This window comes from Perna viridis, chromosome 9, assembly GCF_037379345.1.
Source record: "Perna viridis isolate PV_CMFRI_1.1 ecotype Kerala chromosome 9, ASM3737934v1, whole genome shotgun sequence".
Lineage (NCBI taxonomy): Eukaryota > Metazoa > Mollusca > Bivalvia > Mytilida > Mytilidae > Perna > Perna viridis.
Window position 1 is genome coordinate 31,394,406 of NC_142453.1, and position 26,815 is coordinate 31,421,220.

The 26,815-nt window shown below is 31.7% G+C and overlaps 1 protein-coding gene across 6 annotated transcripts in view; it reads left to right on the forward strand.

Annotated features, from left to right (window-relative positions):
- The window catches only part of LOC148607808 (calcium/calmodulin-dependent protein kinase kinase 1-like), a 91,866-nt gene that overhangs the window by 13,109 nt on the left and 51,942 nt on the right, over positions 1 to 26,815 (forward strand). The window contains exon 1 of one of the 6 annotated variants that reach the window (XM_088544182.1): positions 6,919 to 7,173. The exons of 4 other annotated variants lie outside the window; for them this stretch is intronic. In XM_088544182.1, the coding sequence (XP_088400308.1) occupies positions 7,103 to 7,173 (71 nt within the window). In that variant the 5' untranslated portion in view covers positions 6,919 to 7,102. Of the gene's footprint in view, positions 1 to 6,918; positions 7,174 to 21,606; positions 21,817 to 26,815 lie in introns of those variants that run through there. One more of the 6 variants, XM_088544183.1, reaches the window with a different exon arrangement.

Sequence of the window (26,815 nt, forward strand, 5' to 3'; positions counted from 1 at the left end):
TGGATGAGTATAATGTTTTTGACCCATCAGTCCATTTTCAGTTTTACAGACTTTTTTTGAAGCCCTTGAAGATATTGATATGGTTTTTGGCATATACCTGCACCATGAGAAGTTTCAGGTCAAGTTTAATTTTCATTCCACTCCAATGATATTTACTGAAATTGCAGGTCTTGAAATTAGCAGAATTGTCAGAAATAACAGTTTTCCAGACTTTTTTCCACATGCTTGCTAAAATTTACATTGTTTTTGGTATGTGTTCACCATGATAAGTTAAAGGTCAAGTGTATCTTTTGTTCCGCTACAATAATATTTACTTTGAATTAATTGAAACTCAAAGAAATCACTGTCTGGAGTTTGAAACTGCCATTCTGAGTAACAGAATTTAGTTAGAAGATAAAGAAAATATCATTTTCAAAAATCTTTTTTAAATTTTATTATGCCTGAAAAAAAACCCACTCTAATTTCTTTTTTTTTTCGGGTCCTTCTACATGTATTTCTCTTATGAACAAATTTACTTGAGTATCCCACATGGGGATGTATGGGGTATGTGAGTGCGCTCACTAAGGTTCTTTAATTTTAAAACAGAGTTTTTTAATGCCCTCGACTATTCAAATGGGTCTCGCACATAGGGCTTTCTGGAACATGATAATTATACTCTATAGAACTAGATGTATGGGTGTAGAGAAAATTTATTAAAGATTAGAAATTAAAATTTTTAACAAATTTACACATTTGGGTAATTTAAAAGACTTTTTGACTATCAAGATTGATTGATACTAGATATCACTGCTGATGGTCTCTAAAAATATCCCTGCTGATGGTTTCCAAAAATACATTGTATCCCTGCTTATGATTCCAAAATATCATTGCTGATGGTATATATAAATATCACTGTTCATGGTGACCGAAAATATTACTATTCATTGTCCTTAAATGTAATCACTGCTGATGGTCTCTAAAAATATCACTGTTGATAATCCCTAAAAATGTCACTGCTGACGGTTCCTAAAAATAACACTGCTGATGATCCCTAAAAATATCACTGTTGATTGTCCCTTGAAATGTCACTGCTGATGGTCTCTAAAAGTATCACTGTTGATGGTCCCTAAAAATATCACTGTTAATGCTCCCAAAAAATATCCCTTCTAATGGTTTTTAATAATAAATCTGCTGGTGGTCTCTAAAATATCACTGCTTATGGTTCCTTACAATGAATCTAGTAAATTTATGGTAATATCAAGACTGGCTTGACTATACAAATGTTTTTCATCTCAGTGGAGTTGCTGTCTCTTTGACATATTTACTATAGCCATTTTCGTTATATTACCAGTAAAACATTTTCAAAGCTAAAATGCTTTTACCTTCAAAAAAATTTAGTTTTTTCTGGAATTTGTATAGAGAGATGTAGAAAGAAGATATATTGTTGAAATTGATCAAGTGTAATGGATTTAAAAAGTGATCAAGTTTATTGTTGTAGTAATGTTTCATAGATACATCTATAATATAAATGTTTGGATGTTTATATCCAATGCATTTTACAATCAAAACAGTGATGAAGCTCTGTATCTGAAACTTGAGATCCCAAGCTAGATCTTCACAGAAACTGTCATACAGTAGGACATCAAATATGAGTGACTTTTCCTGTTAGACAATGTACAGTAGGACTACAGACAATGTACCGTAGGACTACAGTGTTTATGCCCTATATTGGAAACTGAGATCTTGACCTATAATTTTTAAGTGCTTTGAAGGTGTCAGAAGATTATGACAAAAAATTAGCCTAACTGTACATTCTTCTTTTGTCATCAGCTAAAGTCTGTTGATGCAATGGTTATACAGTAATTGTTGTCATAAGATGGGGCAAAAATGGGCTCATTATATATTCAACTATACATTCTCCTAAGTCTGTTGATGCAATGGTTATACAGTAATTGTTGTCATAAGATGGGGCAAAAATGGGCTCATTATACATTCAACTATACATTCTGCTAAGTCTGATGATGCAATGGTTATACAGTAATTGTTGTCATAAGATAGGGCAAAAATTAGCCTAACTCTACATACTCCTTTACCAACACCTTAAGTCGGTTATACATTAATTGTTGTTTCAATATTAGTTTTTTTTTCACACCAGCCCACTGCAGTTCATTAATCATATGACTGCTTTTTCCTGTTCAACAATGCACAATAGGACAATAGGATTAGATGATTTATTGCTCATTTCATTATCATGGTGTCCCATTGGAATTGGAAGGTGTTAGAACAGGTCTCATAGACAGGATGTATCTATAATGATGCATGATGGGTAATTGTTTTTGAAGGGATGTCATGATGTAATGAAGATTAATTTACCTTTCTATACAGATGAGGCGAATAGTATTGAATTAACTCCCTTGTTAGGGGAGGTTTTAATTAGATTGCTAGGGCAACCTACAGGATCTGAGAACTCATTACTTTTTGAGTGGGATTGGGTCATTAGATTTTGTCTGAGTATTGAGTTATTTCCCTTGAATCTCATGATTTATCTTTGTTAGTGTCATTGGCATCAATAAGACTTAACATACTAACAATCCAATATTTCAAACTTATTTTTAGCTTGTTAGATTTGAAGATTAGTTTGTTTTCTGACATGTAATGGTGATGACAAACTGATAGATTGTTTGATCACACAGTTTGTGTTGGAAAAGAAAGCCTATATATTTTCTATCAAGAATTGAGGGAAACTTGCTATTATAGAACTGTTAAATTTGGGACACATGCCAAGTTTTAACTTTAATATTGATGCCAGAAGTCTATAATGCTTTCTCTATACAAGCTGATTTAAAACTGGATGGTGTTCAACCTCAAATCCTGCAAGAAATGCGTTGCCAATGAATCTTGTTGCAAAACAATAGCTTTTGGATAACTTTTAGCAGTTGAAATTTTCATTCTTGACTTCCCATCAGCCATGAGTAAATATGTTGCTTTTTTCCTTTCTTGAAAAAAACTTATTGATATATAGGTTTGTCTTCCAACATCCTTCATGTGGTTTTGATTTAGTTCCTATCCTAAATTCTTAATCAATAATATGCAAATTACGTCTTGCTTTAAGCTGTTGGCTCAATATATATGGTAAACAAGATGTGTTGTCACTGCTATAACTCATTGTTTCCACCTCTGCCATGTTTTGGCATTTTGATGTCAAATTAATTAAAATATTCTAAATCTCAGTTTTCAAGAAGAAACACTGGAATAAGATATATGGTACAGAATTATGACTTCTTCCCTAAGGTCTTTAGTTGGAAAAAATGTTAATTTTCTTTCGTTATAGAATTTTAAGCAGCTAAGAGAATTCCGGAATATAAGTCCTTAAACATTGTGTATTCGTTGATTGGAAGGTTGATAATATTTTACGTTAATTTCACGTTTGAAATTCCCTTCAGGTTTGATTTAGATTAGATGAAAATCATGGCTTTCTTTTAATCATGTTGGAATCAGATATTTTGGGTTATTCAATATAGCTATAAAGCTTTAGCAATGATGTATGGTAGATTATGTCACTGTATCAGCAATTTTAGAAAACAATATGATTTTGTAACCTAAACATGCATTGGAAAATTTACTTATATAGTTATGAAATGATGTTATATAGTGAATTTCTCTACCTGGACTAAATTTTTGTCTTGTGCATGATCTAATGAAAGTTTTGTCTTTATGGGAACTTAAATACTTTAAATGTGCTGATGAGTATGATATGGTTAAAGTTAGGAAAAGAATTGAATTAAAATATTTATAAGTTCAAAGTATAATATGACATTTATTTAGAAAAATAAAAATTCTGTGCTTTTCTTCACTGAAGTATTTGGGATTTATCTCATTCTATACCAATTGTGTGGGATTTGGTTGCTATGAAGGATTAAGAAATCGTAGCAGTTATCATTACAAGATAACATATCAGATTCTTCAATTAGGAGTTGACATTTCATTTCATAATGAACATCAGCTCAATTTTGCAATGGATAAATTCTGTTTTATCTCAAATCTGAACAGGTGAAATTTGACATTACCATTTATAGTCTTAGAAACAACAGGACTATTATTACATTGAAGCCTGAGTTTAAAAGGAATAATTACTATAACTTTACTGTATCGGCAATAATATGTAATGCAGTCGGAAGCTAATTTTTTTGTTTATTGATACTGTAGCTACTTGTTAAAATTCATAGACAACAGAATTGTGTCAATATCTTTACAATTTACTATTGACAAGGAACAAAGTATGGAAGTAAATGTTTTAAACCATCTGGGAAATCTGTTGTTTAAAGAGCATTGAAATATCTACTGATATTGCATCTTGATGGCAATTCAACTGTCATTGCTGACTGGAAAGACAATGATGACACAATAGAACAATGCATTTCCATAGATACGATATAAACAGTGATATTAAATATGGCATTTATCTGTATTTGTTGGAATTAGAGAAAGATAAAGAAATTTTATATTCAATACATAACTTACAAAGTGGAAAATAGCGACTACGTGATATTGCAGAGAAAAGGATGAACAGATTGATAGATACTGTGAGTTGTTGTGAAGACTACTTGTCATAGCCTGGCTGTTATATTGTTTTATATCTGTGTGATCTGATTTTGTTAGCAGTAGTTGACTATACATTAAGGGATGATACATTGTACAAAATTGATTGGAAGTGAGAATTATGGAAAATTTCTAATTGCCATTTTTGCATTGGAACTCAAAGGCATTTCATTGTATTCTTTTAGTTTCCAGATGTGAAAAACAGCCTCTTGGGAAACTTGTAAAGGAAACTTAGTTGTGAGTGGTAGCACTTCGTGTCACATTGCTTTAGACCAGTTAAATGAATATTAGAGTTACGTAAAACACTAAATTAGTGCTTAACGTATCAATCATTGAAAGTTGTAATACCGTGATCACTCTAGACAGTATATCTCAAAAGAAAATTGAATTTGAATCAGAAAGTGAGCTTTGGTTGCGTGTTCAGTGGTATAAAGGCATAAGAATCCCAGACAGGCGCAAATCTTCTTGACAATTAATTTCAACCCTGTCCGCAGTGTGGGAGAGTCGGTTAAAGTAACTAATTCTAAATGACGTTTACAATTAAAGCTATTGACATGTCAACATTTTCTCAAAACACGAGGTGAAAAATAAATTGATTGGAAATGTTAAAACATGTTGAACAGGCTTTGCTCTTTTGGCTATGACATAAAGTCATTTTCAAATTTAATCGAATCATTTAATTAGATTTGGTTCCTTATTTTTGCTTGTCTAATAAATTTGTAGCATAATTGTTATAGGGAACTGTATGAAGTGGGGAAACTGTTAAAAAATACATATGTATGATTTGTTTGCATATCTCCGTTATTCAAACAGAAACTATTTAATTTCTACCAGTCATTTAGATTAGTTTTCAACGTGATCATATTTAAGCCCGTAGATTAATTGTAAGATTGAGCACATGAAAAAATATAAGTTGAAAAATCTGTGGAAGAATGGATAATTGAAGGACACAGTTATTTTGGATTTTTTATGCATTTTACGTCAAGGTTTCTGTGTATAAAATTTAGTGTTTGAGTGTTTTTCTGTGCTGAAAACCTCATTGAGTTAATTTAGCTAGAAAGTTGTAAGTAAATTATATCTCTGTCTTTTATGATGGTGGACGTTTATAGTAATCCTGCTTAGCAGGACTATTGAAAATAGAAAACAGACTCACAGTGTAAAACAGATCACAGAAACAATGCCAAGATTGGTAGATTAATACCAAAAAGAAAGACTAAAATTAGTCAGTTTTACTGAAGTTATGAATAAGATTGGTGAATTAACATAACACTGCAGTGGTGAATGAACTCTATACTGCAGTGGTGAATTAACATAATACTGCAGTGGTGAATTAACAGAATACTGCAGTGGTGATTGAACTCTATACTGCAGTGGTGAAGTAACATAATACTGCAGTGGTGAATTAACTCTATACTGGATTGAATGACTTGCAGTTGTGAATTGACACCATACTTGATTGCATGACCTGTGGTTTTGAATTAACATTTTACTTGATTTGTAATGGTGAATTAACACTATTTTTGCTGGAATGATTTGTAACATTGAATTAACACTCTACTTGATTGAATGTTGAATTAACTTTATATTGATTGAATGACTTGCAGTGGTAAATTAAGAGTTTTCTTGATGAATGACTCACAGTGGTGATTACCAATAAACTCTATACATGCACATGATTAAATTACTTGCTGCGGAGAATTAACAACTATACCAGGTTTAATGGTGAATTAACAACTATACCATGTTTAATGGTGAATTAACAACTATACCAGGTATAATGGTGAATTAACAATTATACTGGGTTGAATGGTGAATTAACAACTATACCAGGTTGAATAGTGAATTAACAACTATACTTTACTCACTGACCTACAGTCGTGAATAACACTATACTTGATTAAATGACTTGCTATGGTGATCAATGTTGAACTTGTTTAACTGATTAGTTTTGATTTACACTGGTGATTACATTAAGGTGAATAGTCGAATTTCAGTGTTAATCAGTGTTATAGTCAGTGAATTGGGCTGCAGTTGATGACTGAATAAGGCTGCAGAATATTGACACTAATGACTGTCACAAACCTGAACAGTTGAGTTTCGCTGATGACTAAGGCAACAGTTGATTGGATACTCACCTACACTCGTGTGTAACACTGTAGGTAGTTATCTCTCATATAGTTGAATCTACATTTCATAGATAGAATCATCATGGTATTATAGTGACGCAGTTTTATAGTTATCCAATTGTGATTAAAGCATCAGTTGATCAGTTAACATTCAGTGACAGATATTTTATACAGTGACAGATATTTTATATATTCAAATATTAAAACTCACCATGATGCATACCTCATAGGTTTGTCTCCTAAATAAGTAAAAAAAAAACTACAATTGGTCAGTTAAATTATAAATTGGAGAATCAGTTTACTGGTGATTAATCTAAATCTTAGCGAAAATTATAGCAAGAGAGACTAGTTAAGATTACAGCTGACTTTCAAAGATACAATTATAAACTATTGAAGACATGGAAGTAAAACGTAAACGTAGTCAGAAGTGGGAAGTGTTGATTTGTTGTGGTTTTCACAGTTGCTGCAGGTAAGCAATTTGAACTACTTCTGACAGATTCTATTATTCACCAATAAAATTTTTTGTCATTTTTAAGGTACCATTTAGCAGTATTTTTAAGTAAAACTTGATTTATACATGTTTATAAGTAATGAAGTGAATAAGTCACTTTCTGTTTTTGATAGTAGACTTCATCATGGTAAAATATGGTTTGATCACTGGGGTTGGTCCTTGTGACATGGACTGTGATCTTTAAACTTTAGATGTGTATTCTAAGCCCCCTTATATGAATTGTAAGTTTGGAGTCACATTCAAAGTCTTTTCTAATTTGTCTATACATTCAGAAACATTTACACCATATAAATTTGTAATGATATTATCTCAGATTTTGTGATTTTTACTTGAGTTACTTTGTATGTATTATTTCAGTTACTTTATGTTCTTTGGTGTTTGTGTCTGTTTTCTATGTCTGGTCTTTGTCCCAGGATTACATTCTTTTGATTTCTGCTAGAATCTTGGTACCCTTGATTACACTTTGGCTCATTTTCATAAAAAATATCATCTCAAATTGAGATTTTCTTCAAATTCTTTACTCATGTCAATTTCAACCAGTCAAATTGAAGAACTGCAGAAAACTCTAGAAACTGAGGTAAATCTCAATGTGAGGTTACAAATGATGCACTCACAGTCCTGCTCTAAGATTAGGCTGTATTATACATGATGTAGTGATTACAGATTATGTGATATATGGATTGGTGGTAAAGATGTGTGATGTAATACTAGAAATACAGAGGGTTGCAAGACTATGATGTTGCTATAACTCGCCTTCACTAAAATTGGGATTATAGTGATGATATATAGCAATACATTATTGTGTACATTAACTACAGTGACTTTGTCATTTTCTGAGGTTCAAAACATTCAAGATGTGACTTTAATTTTATATTTGCTATTTTTAATGTTATTTCTTTCAAAAATCATCTTCTCTGACACAACTTGACCAAATTGAACCAAACTTGGTTTGAATGTTCCCTGGAGTATCCTGCATAGATTGGTTTGTTGAAAGACATGGCCACCAATACTGAAAATAGAACATAGGGGTCAGACAGTAGTTTTTCGCATATATATCTCCAAAACCGTTAGGTTTAGCAAAATTGTTTCAGTTGCTGAAATGACCCTTATTATAATGCTTGTTGTCAGGCAGTTCCTTTTAAGAGTTATTGCCCTGGAAAGATGAAAAATGATGTTCTTTGTTTCTTTGTTTGTTTGATTTTTTTTGACAGTTTTCAGCCAATATCTTGAAAACTATAATAGATAGAAAGAAACTTTTAATGGCTGAAATGAGCCTTATGATAAGTCCTACCAAAGTCTTCTTGAGTCAAAATTGTAGGACAACTTCTTGAAAAATTTGTTGTCCTTGAAAGACAAACTTTAACAAGGTGAGCGATTCAGGCTCCTGAGAGCCTCTTGTTTGTAATATAATGAAACTTAGAAAGTATTTTGATTTTTTTTTTGTTTGCTTTCAAATTAAATGGAGTGTAAAAGTAATACTTTTTTGCAATATTTTTTATGTGTTCTATACTTTGCCCAGTTTTTAATGTGGGTTGTGCTGCTATTACTGTGAAAGTACTTTAATTCCAGAATACTAATTTTCGTGGGTTAGGGAAGAAACACAAATTCATGGATTCTCAAATTTGTGGTTTTGTGATTTTCTGTATACTCATCAATGGACATTTCCTTTTCGTTAGGAACCAAATTTCGTGGTTTATCCTTTCCATGCAAACCACGAAAATTGGTACCCCATGAGCAATAGTACTTTCACAGTATTGCTGTGTGAATACATTTGTTCTTTGTCGCTTGTCTTACTGATATTCCCAGCATTGTTTTGTCCATGGACTTTCCTGCGATTGTAATTATGGAGTATGGTATTACTATTTTTGCATTTTGGGTTTTTTGTATTTGAACAAGGTTTTTTTCATTATTGCAAAAACTGGAAAAACTTAAACCGAAGCTCCCTACTCCCTACCTTAGAGTAACCATTTAGTCATAAGAAATAAATTATTCTGAACAGGAAGTGGATGTCACTTCAGTGTGAAAATGAATCCCAAAATATGACATACCTGTATTAAGCTTCTGTCAAAATATCAAGTTGCTGTGATAAGTATAGTTGCAGAAAAAAAACTGTTACAAGAAAGGATCAAAAGACCAACATAAAGACACACACCATAATCAGTCTATACCTCCTATTTCAAGGCTGTGGATTTAAGTGTAAGTGTTTGTAAGAATCAGGCAAAATGGGAAAAATCAGAAACATGCATGTTAAAACCCCACCAATCTGACAATGTAATTTCACGTAAGGATACTTTCTCTATTTGAAAATACCATTATTTAATCTATGGATCATAGACTTTGGGTAGAAACTTTTCAATAGAATGTAAGAAAAATAAGGTTTTTGATGGGGTTATCTGTCCTTGAAATGTTCATTTTCAGTGCATTTCAATGAAATTGTAACTCAATGATCCCTCATGATATGGAAAATCTTGTCTGTTTTCCTTGATTCTGATGATGCAAATAATCAAAATGGTGGGTTTTTTCATACCATATATTCACTTACTGACACTTAATAACCATGATTTGAGTGTAGCTTGAAGTCTTTGGCTAAAACATAAGACAGGGTAAAATTTTCATTTTGTCAACATTTATTTAAATATACTAACATTAGCACATGACAAATCTCTTGTGTTCCATAAAGCATGCAATTGGATAATGCATTTCCCATGTTTTGATGGTCTCTGGCCTGGGCTTAATTGCACTTAAAACAGTCATTATTAAAAAACAAATATCATCCGCTCAAAGTGTTAAATAAATCATTGTAAATGTGATGAAGTGTGGTATGAGATATCAGGCTTTTCCCATGGGGAAAAACTGTTATGATATCAGATGGCGCTGTTAAACAAATTTATAGGTATTAGAGAAGTCTTCTTTTCCATGAAATATTGAATTTTAAATAGGTTTTTGGTAGTTTTTAGATATTATAGTGTCTAAAACATCTAATTTTGGATATTCTGATACCTAAATCTGACTAAAGTGGATCATGAATTAAGATCATGTGTCTATAGGGACTTTCAATTTATTTTCACATTGCTTTATTTGTCCTGGTATCCTATAGTCCAATTTTAAAGCTTACAAGTTATCACATATCTATGATATTTAAAGATGGAAGGCGTTTACCTTCAAACCAACAAAATATTTTGGTGGGAATTAAGGATTATTTGTCAAAATGAAAGGTGTAAAAAAATTTAAAATTACAAATTGACATTTAATATTAAATCACTGAGAAAGTTACAGTTCTTTTACAGACAAGGGTAATAAAAGAATTTTGCAAGAGTTACAAATTTCAATTTTTTTATCTCTGTTTAAGTGTTTCTTTCTGCTGTTGAAGAGGACACGGTAAACCTAGTTTAAAAATGGAACTCTAGCATGTTAAAGGCAAAGATACAGAGGCATTAAGCTATAAATTTTGCCAAAAAATATTCAATTTGTTGTAATAACATAAAAATTGTTCATAACATAGTAAAATTAATAGATTTGAGGAATAAGATAATTTTGTAACATTATTTCACTGTAATGCCATCATTAAGATACCACAATTATACATCATTTAACAAAAACTGCTGAATTGTAACTTATGTTGTTTTATTTTTTTGGACATAATTACATCCAGAAAAAGATGTCCAGACCCAAGAAACAACTTTATACTTTCACATATAATAAACTATGTAATAATAAATGTGCTCACTTAATATGAAGTTGTGTCTTTGGTGTGGACACAGTTTCCTTGCTGAATTTATGACCAGAAAGTGACCAAAAGTACAAAAACTTCAAGCAGTTACTTTGTCATTTCAATGAAGAATCATTAGAAGTCTTTATGTTTTCTCATTTGTGATAGATTAAAGTCTCCAAATTCACAGTTAAATCTTTCAACATTTTATGAATATTTTTCAGTCATACTTTAGGCCAATGAGAGTATTTGATGTCCCTTCTCCTTTAAGGCACACCATGCAAGCATTAACATTTATTCAGAAAAATTGATAGAAAAGGGCATGACTTATAAAATCTACCAAAAACAGTATGCTACCAATGCCCTGTCAAAACTGTTTGAAGGGAAGACTATATCTCTGATAAAGGTACTGTGGTAGTCGGGGTAGTCTGCTGTCCATTTACACCTTGTACAAAACTTTTTTGAAGCATATCCATACTATGTCATTAAATGTTAAATTGAAAAGCAAATGGTTTTCCTTGTTGTTGACTAAGCAAATTACTTGTTGATAAATATTGTTGATTGGCAATTTAATATAATTTTATTCACTGTTGTTCCTTCCTGATGAACATGCAGAAGCATGTAGTAATCCTCAAGTCTGTTCATCCATCATATTTTTGAAACCAAACCTTTTGAAAATTTCAAAAACTATGTTTTGGACCTTAATAAATAAAGTTCAATTATGGTGTATTTTGTATTTACTATTCTTTTTTTTTTCACTAAAATCAGTAAGAATAAAATATGCCTTGAGATATGATTGTTTGTTTGTTTGTTTGTTTGTTTGTTGGGGTTTAACGTCCGAGCAGCAATATTTCAGCTATATTCAGACGATCTTAAAATATAAAGTCACAAGGCTTTTTCTGCTATGGCATCATTACTTACAATTTATTTTACACTTATGACTATTTGTGAAATTGTTCGCAAGAGGAATGGTCCTTTTTCATTATAAAATTTGGAATGTAGGGGTATCTGTGATCACTAGTTCAACTTCTCTCTAATTACCCAAAGGTCAAACTAAGAACTTTGAGTACCTCAACAAGTGTGTTGCCATTTTGCCTTGGCTGTGAATTACAGGTAAAAAAAAGGTAGAATAGTACTGAGGTGAAATAGGAATTTTGATCAGTCGTTTTTGTGGTCAGTGACTTTATCTTATGGACAGTGACACTTTCCCCACAATGACACCTTCACTTTAGTTTATTAAAAATGTAGACTTATGTATCTCTTGGATATATTACTGTTTGTGACATTGTCTTGATTGTCTAATAACTACGTCAAATATAAAATGATATCAAGTATTACTGCAGGGAGATTGACCCCGTCTTCATGAAGTTGTCTTAGTTTATACTCAAAGTCATGTGATCAACTTATTGTTTACCAATAAGAAACCAACATGATTTAATTGTTTTTGTCATGTGTTGTTTCTTTATTTTACGTCACTTTAAGCAAACAGAATTTGTAGAGAAGAAGTTAAAATTGAATTTGTCACTATGGTTTATTTAATAACAAGGACCTAACGAAGGAAAAAATCAAAGTTCCTGTCATTGTAATTCTCTAATCAATTTGTTGCTAGTTACACAAGTGTTCCCATCAACCTTTGTATAAAGTAGAATAATAGATTTGTTACATATTGTCTTCTAAACATTTTTTTCGTTGATTGTGATTAAAAGCTTTTTATAGTCAGACCACAAGATTTGGATTGTATTAAATGTTACTGTTGTTAAATACTCTTTTTTATATGAAGCCTTTCTTAAGAGGCCATTTCTAGAATCTGGAGAAGCTTAGAAAGGAATAAAAAATCAAAGACCGAAGTCTTCAAAGTTGCTAACCGTCAAATATTCTATACCACTGATTTTGGCTTGCTTCCAACATCCCAAATGCCAAGAATGTGATATGCTAAAAAATTGGGTGACTTCCACTAGAATCTTTGTTCCCTTGATAATAGCCCAAATGTTTCTCAATCAAAACAACTGGTTACCAGGAAATGTATGGTAATGTTTTCATTCCACAAGTTTCTCTTAAATTTTTAGTGATCTTTGGGTCACTTATGATATTGACCAGGGAACCAGATTAGGCAGATTAAATGACTATATAGGTCATAAATATTATTATGGCCCAGGTATAAATATATTGGACCCTGATAATGTTTATGATCTATATAGTCAATTATTACGAGCCCCTGTGTCTGAATCAGAAACTTGAATAATTACATTAAGTTCAATCCTAACTGATCATTTCATCATGTAATGTAAACATCCCGTTCTCATATAAGCAAAAAACACATGTATGATATTTAAGAGGTACATAGTCATTTTGATCTCATATACAGCTAGAACTAATGGTTTCACGGCACCGATCAGCAGCATAGTGTGGTTTAGTAATATATAATTATGCAAATCATATGTGAATGTAAAGTACTAAAATTACGAGTACAAGAAGTTGCTAACAATATTAGGAACTTAAAAAAAGTGTTGCTTGTTATACTGCCTTCATTTCGTTTGCTATAAATTAAAGTCTTCTCCATTCAATAAATTAAAACTTCTAAAATTTTATAGTTAGTCTCTTATTTCAAAAAGAAGTGTAATTCAGTGTGTGACAATTTTCAAACATATAGGTTAGGAATTATTGCCCTTGGTATTTTTTGCAGGTGTAAATAGATACTACTAGTATGTACTAACACATATACTAGGTAGTTTATTTTCACCAGATTTGCTGTAATATTATTATATTCTTTTATGAACAGTTACAAAGAAAACACACAGAAGTAAGTTGTCTTGAAAGGCCAAGCGATAAAATAAGGTGTATATCTTCAGTCCTCTTTGTATTTACCTTTGATTTATAATTAAGGTTAACCCTGTTTGGAGACCTTGACCTTTCAGTCTATTTTTGGTCATCTCTGTATTTTCCTGTGATTAATTGTTAATTAAGGTTGACCCTGTGTTCAGACCTTGACCTTTCAGTCACAGTGGTTCTTCAGTACTCTTTGTATTTACCTTTGATTTATAATTAAGGTTAACCCTGTTTGGAGACCTTGACCTTTCAGTCTATTTTTGGTCATCTCTGTATTTTCCTGTGATTAATTGTTAATTAAGGTTGACCCTGTTTTCAGACCTTGACCTTTCAGTCACAGTGGTTCTTCAGTACTCTTTGTATTTACCTGTGACTGCTCATTAAGGTTTACATTTTGTGGAATCATGATATAGCATACTTATTGAAATGGTCTTTGTTAATTCTGTTTCTGTAGTTATTAATTCTAACATTATAGTCAGCTTTGTTATAGTTTTTAATTTCCATATGATGTACCTGCAGGTAATTGAACCATCTCATCATCAATTACTCCTGTGTATATTACATGTAATTAATATATCCACAGGTATAAGCATGTATTGCCTTCAGATTGGAAGCACTAGGTAAAACCAAGCTACCATTTTTCCATGTCATTTGCAAACAAATACATTGGAGAAAGACGACACAAAAATTTTATTTCATGGTTTTGATGGCCCAAGATGTTGAAGGGTAACAATGCTGTGTTACTAATGGTAACACCAACTGTAAAATCTATATCAGATTTTCTTAAATGATTATAACCAAACTTGATATATGTTTTGTTGTTATGAAACCTATGTATAATGCAAGATCAATGGGTAAAATTTTATATTATAAAAATGATAAGTGATGAAATATGCTTCTCTTGGTATTTCACTATTGTACAATATTGTGATTTGTAAAGACAAAGATTTCAAGTATTAAGTGTAATTATTTGTAAGAATCAGGCAAAATGGGAAAAATCAGATACATGCATGTCAGAAACTCACCAATCTTGGCAATATTACTTCACTCAAAGATGATGTCTATATTTGAAAAGACCTCTTTTTTGCCTCTGCAGCACTGGATTTGTTTTAGATAGAAAAATGAGGTTTTTGACTGAGTCATCTGCCCATGAAATATTCATTAACACTGCATTTCAATTATAAATCAATTTAAGAAAATGAAATAGATAACCTTACCTTTTTTCCTTTACTCTGATGGTGCATCAAATTACACTTTCAAAATTGTGGGTTTTGGTATACCATGTTTCACATACTGCCTGATTCTTACAGGGACTGACACTTAAATGTTATTTGTCAACTTAAGATTCTGATTTATTCCCAATAATAGAGAAATGCTGGCAATGGAAAAAAATTGTAATTCTGGAAAATCTGATCAACATTATTTTGTTCATGTCCTTTTAAGTAACTACTTAAGGGAATAGCTTTATTCCTATGAACTGTAGATGAACTAGCTTTTAAAATGATACACTTGTTGTGGCCGAGCAATTATTTCTGATTAACTGTTTATTTTGAATCTATATAGCCTTTGTTTCATTGCTATAAGATTATTTGGGTTCTTTAGCTTCCAAATACACTACCTTTTTATTATCCTTTCTAAAAAAATCCCTTTACTTTACCAGTGGATATAGTAGAGCCATTGTATGTCCTTTTTTCTGTCTGTAAGCCTGTAATCTTCTCCTGGTCATTTGATGATAAATACTGCTGGGGAAATATATTTGTAGGTCTAAATATTCATAGATTTTTTTTCAAGTAAACTTCGGTAATCCTTCATATGAATTGCCGGAAAATTTGGTTTGCTGTCTTTTTTACATTCTTTCTTGTATTAAATGTTATGTAATATCCATAATGACTTTATAATGTAAGAATAATAGGTATGGTCTATATGTCAAAGAGACAACAAACCCTTCAGGATGAAAATGTCAGCCCAAGGCCATGGAACCATTGATACTAAATGAATGAGGAAGAAATCATATCACAGTGCAGGCTGCAGCTGGTCCTAAGACATCATTATACACAGGTACAGTGAAGAAGTTGCCTCTATATACTCAAGTAGCACAATTAATAAACTAAAGGTGAAAATGAAATAAGATACCTGTACAGAGGCAAGTAATTCCTGACTTGGGACAGGTGCAAAATTTTTTTTATTCAGGGTCAAATTTAATATATAAAAAACATATTCCTTTGCTGTCTTTGATTTTTTTTGGTAGAAATATGAGTTAAAGCATTTTGTGGAACAGCATTTTTAATGCAAATTTAAAAGTAGATTCTCCTATACAGTTATAAGAATTTGATATTTACAGTTGTAGAAATTATAATATACTCAAGTTTGAGCAATCCTCTGAATCTCCTAATGCAGGGACGGATCCAGGATTTGAGTTTAGGGGGGTTGTAAATTGAATTAAATGTTGTGCAAAGCATGGAAAAAAATATTATTTGGTGAAATTTGTGGTGAAAAATGTTTTTCTTACCAATTTAGGGGGGGAAGCTTACGCCTGGTACGCCAGTTCTTGGGTCAGCGCCTGTAATGTGAATGTTTTCCCAAAGTAATTAAATTGAAATAATAAGCCATCTATTTATTGCAAAGCTGAAGTAGCTTTGTAGGTCTCATTACTTTATTAAAAACAACTGTGAAGCTCAAAAATTAACTTTCAATAAATTCATTATTCAAAAACCTGTAAAACTTATCATTTATTGTATGGCAAAATTTATTGTTGATGCAACATAATTGGTTTTTTTTTTTTTAAAGTGCACATAAGATATTCAAAATGTATGTAGTCACACCGTACAATTTTCCTTTGACTGTTGTCTTACATTTAATCTAATACATAAATTTTGCTGCAGAAACTCAATCTGATGGCTGCATATATTTGTAATGCAGATATGCAGACAGGGGCCTTTAATTACCCTTAATGATAGCGTGTCCTTTATGGTTATAAATCTATATTATAAATCTTTTTAAAGTTAAGTATATTGCAATATAAAGAAGAAAAATGTGTCGCCATTTGAGCTACAAATGGGCTGATGATGATGTGGGAAATTGTAAAGTTAAGTAAATGGGCAATATTGGCAATTTTCAATGTCTATCAGTGTCTCATATTACTGCATTACTGCTTAGTCATAAATTGACTCTTTGCAGTTTCTTTTCCCATTAATCAAGTTTTGTAAAACTTAATTATTTCTAGGAAAGATTCAATTGACTACTGAAAAGTTGTCACTTTGGGTGTTCATTGACAGAACTAATTATATGGCACTACTAGCAAGCATTTTATCAGGCTTTAAAACATGATGAGAAGCAAGTTTTCCTTGGTAAAGCAGCCAAGCAAGAAAATAACAGCTTCTAACTGATATAGCAATCTAGCATGGGGATGGTCACTCTGATACAGGTGTAATATGATCCAGCAAGATGAAGTGATTAGTAAATTCTCCCTGTTGTAGCAATCCTGCAGTGAGAAGTAAAAAGCAACTTCTCTCTGACACAACATTCAAGAAAGGAGAAAGGAGAGATAGTCATGTAGACAAGTGAAAGGAGAAAGGAGATATAGTCATGTAGATAAGTGAAAGGAGAAAGGAGATATAGTCATGTAGATAAGTGAAAGGAGAAAGGAGATATAGTAGATAAGTGTCCCTGGTATACTAGTACCTGCAGCTATTGAAGATAGAGATGAAGGACATACTGTGAAAGTACTTTAATTCATGGATACCAATTTTTGTGGATTAGGGAAGAATCACAGACTCGTGGATTTTTGAATTCATGGTTTTGCTGTTTTCAGCATACAAATCAAAGAAATTCTCCCTTTCTTTGGGAATCAAATTTCGTGGTTTGGCCTACCCACAAAAACCATGAAAATTGGTACCCCACAAACAATAGTACTTTCACAGTAATTGTCCAAGATAAAAGAATGCAATGCTTAGAAAAGAGAAGCAATGTTACCTTGATATTACAAGCCAGTATGGAGATGCAAGAAGCAACTTCCCTGATAAAGAAATCTAATATTGAAATATGAAAATAGATGTGGTATAATTGCTAATGAGACAGTCATCCACCCAAAGCCAAGCAATGAACAATTTTAAAAACTTCTACAGATCACCACATGGTCTTCAATGATGGGCAAAACCCATACCATAAAGCAAGCTGTAAAAGGTCCCAAGATGAATGTAGTGAAATTATTCATAAAAAATGAAAACCTAATCTATAGAAATAATGTAAAACGAGCCAATGTATAGAATTCACACATTGAGAAGTGAGAAACAACTTAAACAAAATTAAGTGTCAGTCTCTGTAATAATCAGGCAGTGGTTGAAATATGGTATGAAAAATCCATCATTTTGATAGTGTAATTTGACTATTTGCACCATTAGAATCAAGGAAAAAAGGCAATATTTCCCATATCATGTTGGTGTATAGAGTTATGATTTAATTGAAATGCACTGAAAATGAACATTTCAAGACTGATAACTCTGTCAAAACCTAATTTTTCTAAGGTTCTGTTGAAAAATGTCTTAGCTAAGTCCACAGTGTAGAGATTAAATAATGGTATTTTCAAATAGAGATAGTATCCTTGAGTGATATTACATTGTCAGTTTGTTGGGATTTTGACATGCATGTTTCTAACACTTAAGAATTCTAGCATATAGAAGTGACTTTTTAGACATTGAAACTTAAAAGGGGAAGTCATCAGGGCCTTAGGGAGAAGTGATGAAAAGAATAAAATATTGTAATTTCCTGTAAATGTATTTTCTTGTTGCCTTTTGAACACCAAAATGAAAAACAACTCTTTGAAAGTGTATTATTTTTGAATCAGTAAACATTGAATGAATTATATTTTGTATTTGCCACGACTGCTTTTGCAGGAAAATTGGACATGCACAAAAATTTCAGGAATCATCTATATTTGAACTTTGTTTTTTCATGTTATCCAATTCAATACTCTCTATTGGTTCATTGGTCAGTACCCTGGTACTGCGTAATTGTCATATTTATTACATGTAAGTACCCGCTAATCATTGAATAATGGCAATTGGATATTATTGCATATCATTTCTTCCACCCACTTGGCTAGGACTGTAACTGATGTTTCTCTGAATGTTTCTTGTTACATACATGTTGCATGATCTATAAATCACATTAGACAGACTTCTAATAACAAAATAACGTTTTATGATTGTATGAAAAACTCATAAAAGATCATTTTGATAATTGTTACTCATCTTAATTTTCTCTTCATTGGATTTTATGGACCGGTTTATCACCGCTAGGATTCTTCAGAGTTGTAGATATAGGTATCTTAGATACCAAGTCAGGTAATGCTGTGTATTATTTGCTTTTTTTTCTGCAAATAAAACAGTTTAAAAATTTTACTTTTCCCACTTTTACCAGTGGGTTTTTCTCTAAATTATTTTACATGATTTTTACCTGAATTAGCAAATAAAATTTGTGATATGTTAAATTTATGTGAATTTGCATGTGGACTTTTCAGATGAAATGCATGTTTAGTGAATTTCAGGTTAAGTTTGTGTGAATTTAATGTAAATCAATATTTGTCTATGTATATTAAGAAATAAATCTTGAAAACTCCATTTTATCATTATTGTACCTGGGGCTGACCATTTATGTCATTGTTTTACTCAGAGCAATAGCAATGGGTTTAATAACAACATAAATGCCAGCCCTGGTAGTACAACACAATGTTCAATAATAAAACACAGTTTTTATGATATATTTTGATTCTAATAGGACTAGTTTCTTTTTATAGTTGAATATACACAGTCCGTGACGTACGTTAAACACTTTTTTACCACGGCTAAAGAGCTTTGAATAACACTTTTTTGTATAGCCTAATCAACTCAGTACAGGCTTAATCTGAGGAAAACCTTCTTCGTTTAAAAAAAAATAATATGGTGGAATTTTGGATTATGTATAATGACTTGTACCGTATCAGAAATATTTTGTTTTTCCCATCTACAAATTTAATTGTGAGAATAGGATTCTTTTCAATTTTTGACAAAGTTTGGCCGAAATTTCTAATTTTAGGGCTCAACATGTGTCATGAAGCAGTTAACGAGTGAGAGTAAATCTCCTGAATTTTGTTATGCATGCATCACTTGGTCAATAAAACAGTGTTCAACTATTATTTTTAGGGAGTCTCCTGAAATGTGATTTAGTTTTGGGTTAATTGAATCACGATCTGTCTACCTTTAAACATATATTTGAGAATTAAATGTTTCCTATTTGATGTTTCATTGGCCTGCAAAAGCATTGATCGAAGCATATTTCAATGAATCACACTAGAGCTTCATGTCCAAAATGTGCATCCAGTCGATGCTTTTACATACCAATGAAAGTACATCAGAAATGAAACATTCAATTCTTATAATTTCATTTCACATGTTTCTTTTATTTTATTTCTTCTTTATTTAAGATATAAACATAGAAAATAAGCAATACAAAGTGATCACTATAAGTAATCTAATTAATTGTGAGCATGCCCTGTATAAAGAGCTCAAAGATTTGTTTCATCAACTCATGAAACATCACATGTAAGGCCGATTTTCCATTGAGATAAGCATATTTTAATGATATGCACTGTAAATGTATTTATAACGCTATAATGAAACCACATGTAATTTATATAAAATAAGCTGGCTTATTACAAAGCAGGTATCATAGAATCATAGGCCCATCAGGGAAGTAATATAGTCCCTCTTGAATCATACACCATTAGCAGGTGATTTTCATGGTTACTGTATTTAACATCTATTTTAAAGTAGTAATCCAGCTAGGAATCATGCAAAATGTATTTCATAGTTGGAAATCCTACATATATATATGGAACGTTTTCTGCCTGAAAAGTCCATGATAATCTATAGACCTTACACATATACTGGTACCATATCTGTCTTTTGTGAGCCTAAGTTAATGAAATGCTCATTTTGTTACATCATTTGCATATAAAAGGACTTTTCTTGTTTACAAAATGCTCACATGCATGCCATACCATGAGGATGAACTAAATAGACCTGACATCATTTTCTTATGTTAGATTAATTAGCTGAACAGGAACAAAATGTTATTAGATACTTGATTCATCTTATGATGTTCTGGAGCAACAGAATAAGACCTGTCGGATAGAAAGAACAAATGATCTTTCGTCAGACTATATCATCTCTCCATTAGCTCCAGTTGTTAATTCATCCCATAAAACATTACAATGTGGATTATCACTCACATCAATTGACCAATATTTTTTTTTCATTTGTTAACTGGAAAAATCAAATAATATAGAGTTAGTTTCATTTGATTCCCCACAAAGGAAGTATGATATTTGTTATTTTGATGTGAAATGGTTTTATAAGAAGATTTTAATGAATGCCTTGGGAATATCTGTAGCTAGTTATGTAGTGGAGATATTTATCTTCTGTGGTATTTTATTGGAATTGATGAAGTCAGTGATAGATATTACATTTTTGAGAATCTGATTAAATATAATATATTTTTAGGTAGATCTATTGTCGTATTAATTTGTTTAGTTATCAGTGAAGAAAAGTTGTTCTAACATAGATAGATCTATAACTTGACTCACATTTTAAACCATAGTGATTTACTCTAATGTGCTTATTGTTTGGGTGGATCCAGTTTCCATCAATTCATCGATAGTTGAAAGAAAATAAATTGAATTTCAATTTAATTAGCTCTGTAACATTGTGGGCATTGAAATAGAAAACATTGTCTGTTGTTGTTTCACTATAGGAATGGAGCCGTAGCTACAGAGTCTTGCTTTGTTCTTTTAAAGCCATAGTAGCGTAAGGTTCAGATAAACATTTGATATTTTTTACCAACCTTGAAGTGATCTTTTTCAATGAATGTGATGTTCCCTTAATGGATTACTTATAAACACGTCAAGTTGTCAGTTTAAGGAAACCTGAAAAAAACATAACATTACCGTGATGGATTTGTAAGATGTGCTTACGGAGTATCTCGGTGTGGATGATAGAAATAGCTAAAGCCTGGAATATAGGAGAGGAGCAGTGAGTACCATTCTGATATACTTAACAGCTTTGGGTTTTTTGTTTGTTTGTTTGTTTGTTTGTTTTTCAATATGTTGCTGAAGACTTTGTTATGGTATTCCATTGATTGGGGTTAGAATTTTGATAATATGACATTTTCCATCAAATTCAAAATTTCAGTGGGACATTCTTTAACATTCTATATAGATATTCCTAATTTCAATATGAATGTGATAATGGCACGAGGCCCCATCTACTCCTAGTCACTGGCATTGTTTAGTCAGAAGTTGTAACTTTGTTAAAGTTGAGTACTTGGGTTCTGTAGGGTACTTCAGAATGTAATCAGGATTTTGTTTTGTAAATACCACAAACATTTAAATACAAATAAGATTGATAGTTGTTTAACAGTTCAGATAAGGAGACTTCAGGAACATGATGAAAGAAGGAGTACTGTGTTGGGTAAAATATTGCTGAGGTGCTCATATAAAATCTTTTTAAGGCCTTTGTTTTTCTTAACATTATATCAATATTGAGAGATCTTTATGTTCAAATTTGACTCCAATTTATGTGCGTAATGCATTGGGTAAATTGGTTTCAGTATTTTTCTTATTTGTTTAATTTTAGTGTCATGGCTTTGACTTTTATAATCCCGTTATTGCAAAATTTTATATTGAATTCAAGGAATTAGTGTTAAATAAATTCTATGTATACCAGTAAATATATGGTTTCCACATTTTAAACCATTTTGTGTTGTGTTTTAGTATTTCATTGTTTCAGTCTAATATAATTGTATGTTTTTTTTTTAGTGTTATCATATTTACCCCAGGAAGCAACCAAATGCCTATGTGCAATATAATCCCACGTTGCACAAGTCCAAATTTAGTTTCAGTTTTATGACATCAATGATAAAAAACCATTTTAAACCAATTTTCAAAATTTTCTATACATTAAAAGGGATATGAATTTTGTCCATCATTGAGGACCATCAGAAGTTTAATTGTTTGTTTGGCGTTTGGTGGATGACTGTCTCATTGCTAATCTTACCACATCACCAATTCTTATAATTATTGCTTGAAATTTAGAAAAAAGTAATTCCTAGTAGAAGTACTATTGTACTATGGAGGAGCTTTCTTGATTAAGTACCAATTTAGTAGTTTTTAGGTCTCACTATGAATGGCAACCATAGATATAATTAAATTAGGATTTGTCAAATTTTGGACAAACATAAAGAATTCACACTCATGATGGAATGTGCCTTTACAGTATAGTCTCACATATTGTTTATTGAGAGCTTTACCGCCTCGGTAGTCTCAGGGTAGCATGCTCACCTTGATTGCAGGCGGTCACGGGTTCGACCGTTGGCACACCAATGACTTTAAAATTGATAGTCACTGCTTCTCCACCAAGCACACAGTATTTAAGGGGATAGAGTAACAGCTGGTTTGCTCAGAATCTGAATGAAGAGTGGGTTGTCATGCCTACCTGCAGGCTATTACATCTGTAAGGGAGCACAATAGAAAGCTTACTAATACATCAGACAGGCCGGGTCTGTTCGATTGGTTAATGGTTTTCGCCCTGAAATTAAAATATCTGCCATAAGATATTTAACCATAATCAATCAATCATTGTTCATTGAGAGGGTTGAACTCATGGATGGTGTATAGGTCCTTTTACTGGTATATTTTTGTACTATATTTCAAGTTGGGGAAGTAAGTAGAACCATGGGACTAGCGTCATGAGGCAAAGCAATTGTTGGGAGTAGAATTTGTGAAAAATCAAGATTTCATGTAACATTTTTCCCATAAAAAATACTGTTTAAAGTAGAACTGTCTAAACTTTTAAAATTCTTCAAATGTTGATCTGATTTGTAGGGTTTTAAAGAATGTCCCATATAGAGAGGTTTAAGGTTTATTTAAAATTCTGTTTCTATGGGTTATTGTTTATTTGGAGTTCCATTTAGACAGGTAATTTTTAATTTTATAGGTCTGTTTAGGCAGGTTTCAGTATATTTAAAGATCCATTTAGACGGTTTGGGTTGAGTCAGAGTTCTATTTAGACAGGGTTTAACTTGCGTCAGAGTTTTATATAGACAGGTTTAGGGTTAAATCAGAGTTCTATTTAGACAGGGTTTAACTTGCATCAGAGTTTTATTTAGACAGGTTTAGGGTTAAATCAGAGTTCTATTTAGACAGGATTTGACTTGAGTCAGAGTTTTATTTAGACAGGTTTATGGTTTGAGTCAAACTTTTATTTTGACAGGTTTAGGGTTTGAGTCAAACTTTTATTTTGACAGGTTTAGGGTTAAATCAGAGTTCTATTTAGACAGGGTTTAACTTGCATCAGAGTTTTATTTAGACAGGTTTAGTGTTAAATCAGAGTTCTATTTAGACAGGGTTTGACTTGAGTCAGAGTTTTATTTAGACAGGTTTAGGGTTAAATCAGAGTTCTATTTAGACAGGTTTCATTGTATAGTTTGTATAAGATATACATGTACATGTGGTAATTTTCTCATTAGTTTTCATGTATGATTTTTACATACCAATTGGCACCTAATCGTTTCTGTATTCCATGATCATAGACTTGAAATAGGTATTTGTATAATGGTAGTTTTTTCACGATTGAAAATCTGCCATGAGTATTGCCATAAATTTTTGTTTCTGGTACATGTATATTGTATTTTTTCAAATGGAAAATCCATTTGTATCTAAAATGAACCATCATCACCATATTGGAGTTGGTGGGAACCTATTGTTTTATTGTCATGATATTTAAAACTATCATTTATATTTTCTTTTCAATCCCTCTATCTTTATAAATATGAAATGGTCATAGTTAATATGGCCTTTAAAATTGACTGCTATAAATAGATATCTTAAATTATATAGAAGAAATAATAGCCTTTTCTGTCTATTTTTAACTTGTAAGGCTTTTTATAGCAACTGTTCTCTGAGGAATATGACAGACTGAGATAAAATATCCAAAACCAACAAAAAACTTATTAGCCTCAGTGCTGTTATTTTAGACTTTTTTTTAAAGAGGCTTTATTTAAAAGAAATTATTAACGCGCTCTGTCAAACTAAAGATGGTGTGAATTTCATCGCTGAGTTAATTAGAAAGTTCTTAAATTGGCTCAAACTTGTTAAAATGCACAGCATACTGTAATTTTCACAGCTTGACTGTAACTAGCCTTATTTGTAGTCTTATACAGACTTATTTATTATTGTTTTTGACTGTTTTTAGGTGACAATGTCAATGATTTTTCTGGCATTAATTTTCCAATATAGGAATTTATTTGTCAGAACTGCCGTCAGATTCTAAGAAAAAGTTCTATTGCTTATATGTATATATATAAATGTAAAATAAAGACTCTTAGAATTAATTTTGTATGGAAACAAACAGTTAAATAATTTCAAAGTCATTTTTTAGGCTCTAAATGGACCAAGGTTATTTTAACACCTGTTCTGTAGAATGAGGCTGGAGTTATACTATAATCACTATGTTTGTTCTTATGTTCCATACATTCACAGTGTTCTAGGATTCCTATTTCCCATTACCCGGGGCAAGTGAAATATGGGTCAGGGAAAGTTAGGTATTTAGTTACACTTTCCCATGGCAAGTTGTAGGCTTCACATGATGTAAGGATTTGTTTTGTTAGGAAAGCAGTCATTGACTGTGGGAAAGTTGATTTTATATGGATTATTCCTGAGGAAACCTCAATTTCTGAAAAATCCTAGAACACTGATTCACAATTTCTTAACAGTTTTCTCAGCTCCTATCAAGTGGCATATTCATTTAATATGTATATATTGCTTTGGCATATTGACATGTATTGTGTGGGCCCTTCTCAGATCCCAAGAACATCAACTTCCTGTTTATCATGAAACTTTGGTGTCATAAAAACTTTTAAAGAAATTTTCAGGTTCTAATAAATGAAACTTTGTAATCAACTTTGGTATAGCAATTTGCTATTTTTCTCTCCTTTCCATGTTCCAAGCATTACCTATTTCTTTTACATAAGAAATAATTCACAGAAACTCTGTTTTTATCCTTGCTTTACCATGGGCTGACTATTTATGTCACATTGTTTAAGCACAAGTGATAGTAAGGGGTTAAATTACAACATAAATAACCAGCCCATGGTAATACAATGATAAAATGGAGTTTCCGTGATTAATTTCAATTTTAATATGACTTTCATCATATTTTTAAACAGACGCAGCCTATGTGTTGCATGAAATGTTGGTTATGTGTTTATCACTTTCTTTACCATGGATATGGTCTAAATAGCTTTGTAGCACATCATATCAGAATTGGATTTTTTCATGAAATGATGTTGAGATCTTCTAATCACGATAATGCATACTACCTCTTCTGTAAATAGATTGTTTTGCCTGGTTATTTTTAGGAGATGTAGAGTTTGCATAGATTAATGTTAAATGCAGTCTGTGTAACCCTCAGTCCAAATCTGCAACATCTCCATTATTTCTTGCTGGATTCTCATGAAACATAATTCAGTTTTAGATTACTAGAAAGAAATATGCATACTGTCAGGAACATTGGTCTGGATAATTGGTACACATGTGGTGGAAGGAGCATAATTCCCCTTTAGAACAGTTTTACATGTGCAATGAAGCCTATCATATCCAAACCTCCTTTGGACTTTATTTTTTTTTATTTTGTTCAGGTGTTGGATTTACCAAGGTTCAAATTAAATAAAAAATCAGTGTATAAGTACTTCATTAAGTGTTTAGTTTAGATAGGTTTATGGTTTATTTTGGGTTCCTTATTGACAGGTTTCTCTGTATTTTTATACAGGAATTTATGTCTCTTTTTCTACGAATTTGGCACACATGTAATGGCAGGAACATTTTTCTAAGTTTGGATTAGTTATAATGTACTTTTGTTACTGTTTACTTCCTGCAATGTTTTTGTATTGGTAATTTTAGGGATTATGTAATAGTCATCATTTAATGCTGTGAGTAATTCATTTGTATGTTCAGCAGATCCTCAGCTCTGTGGT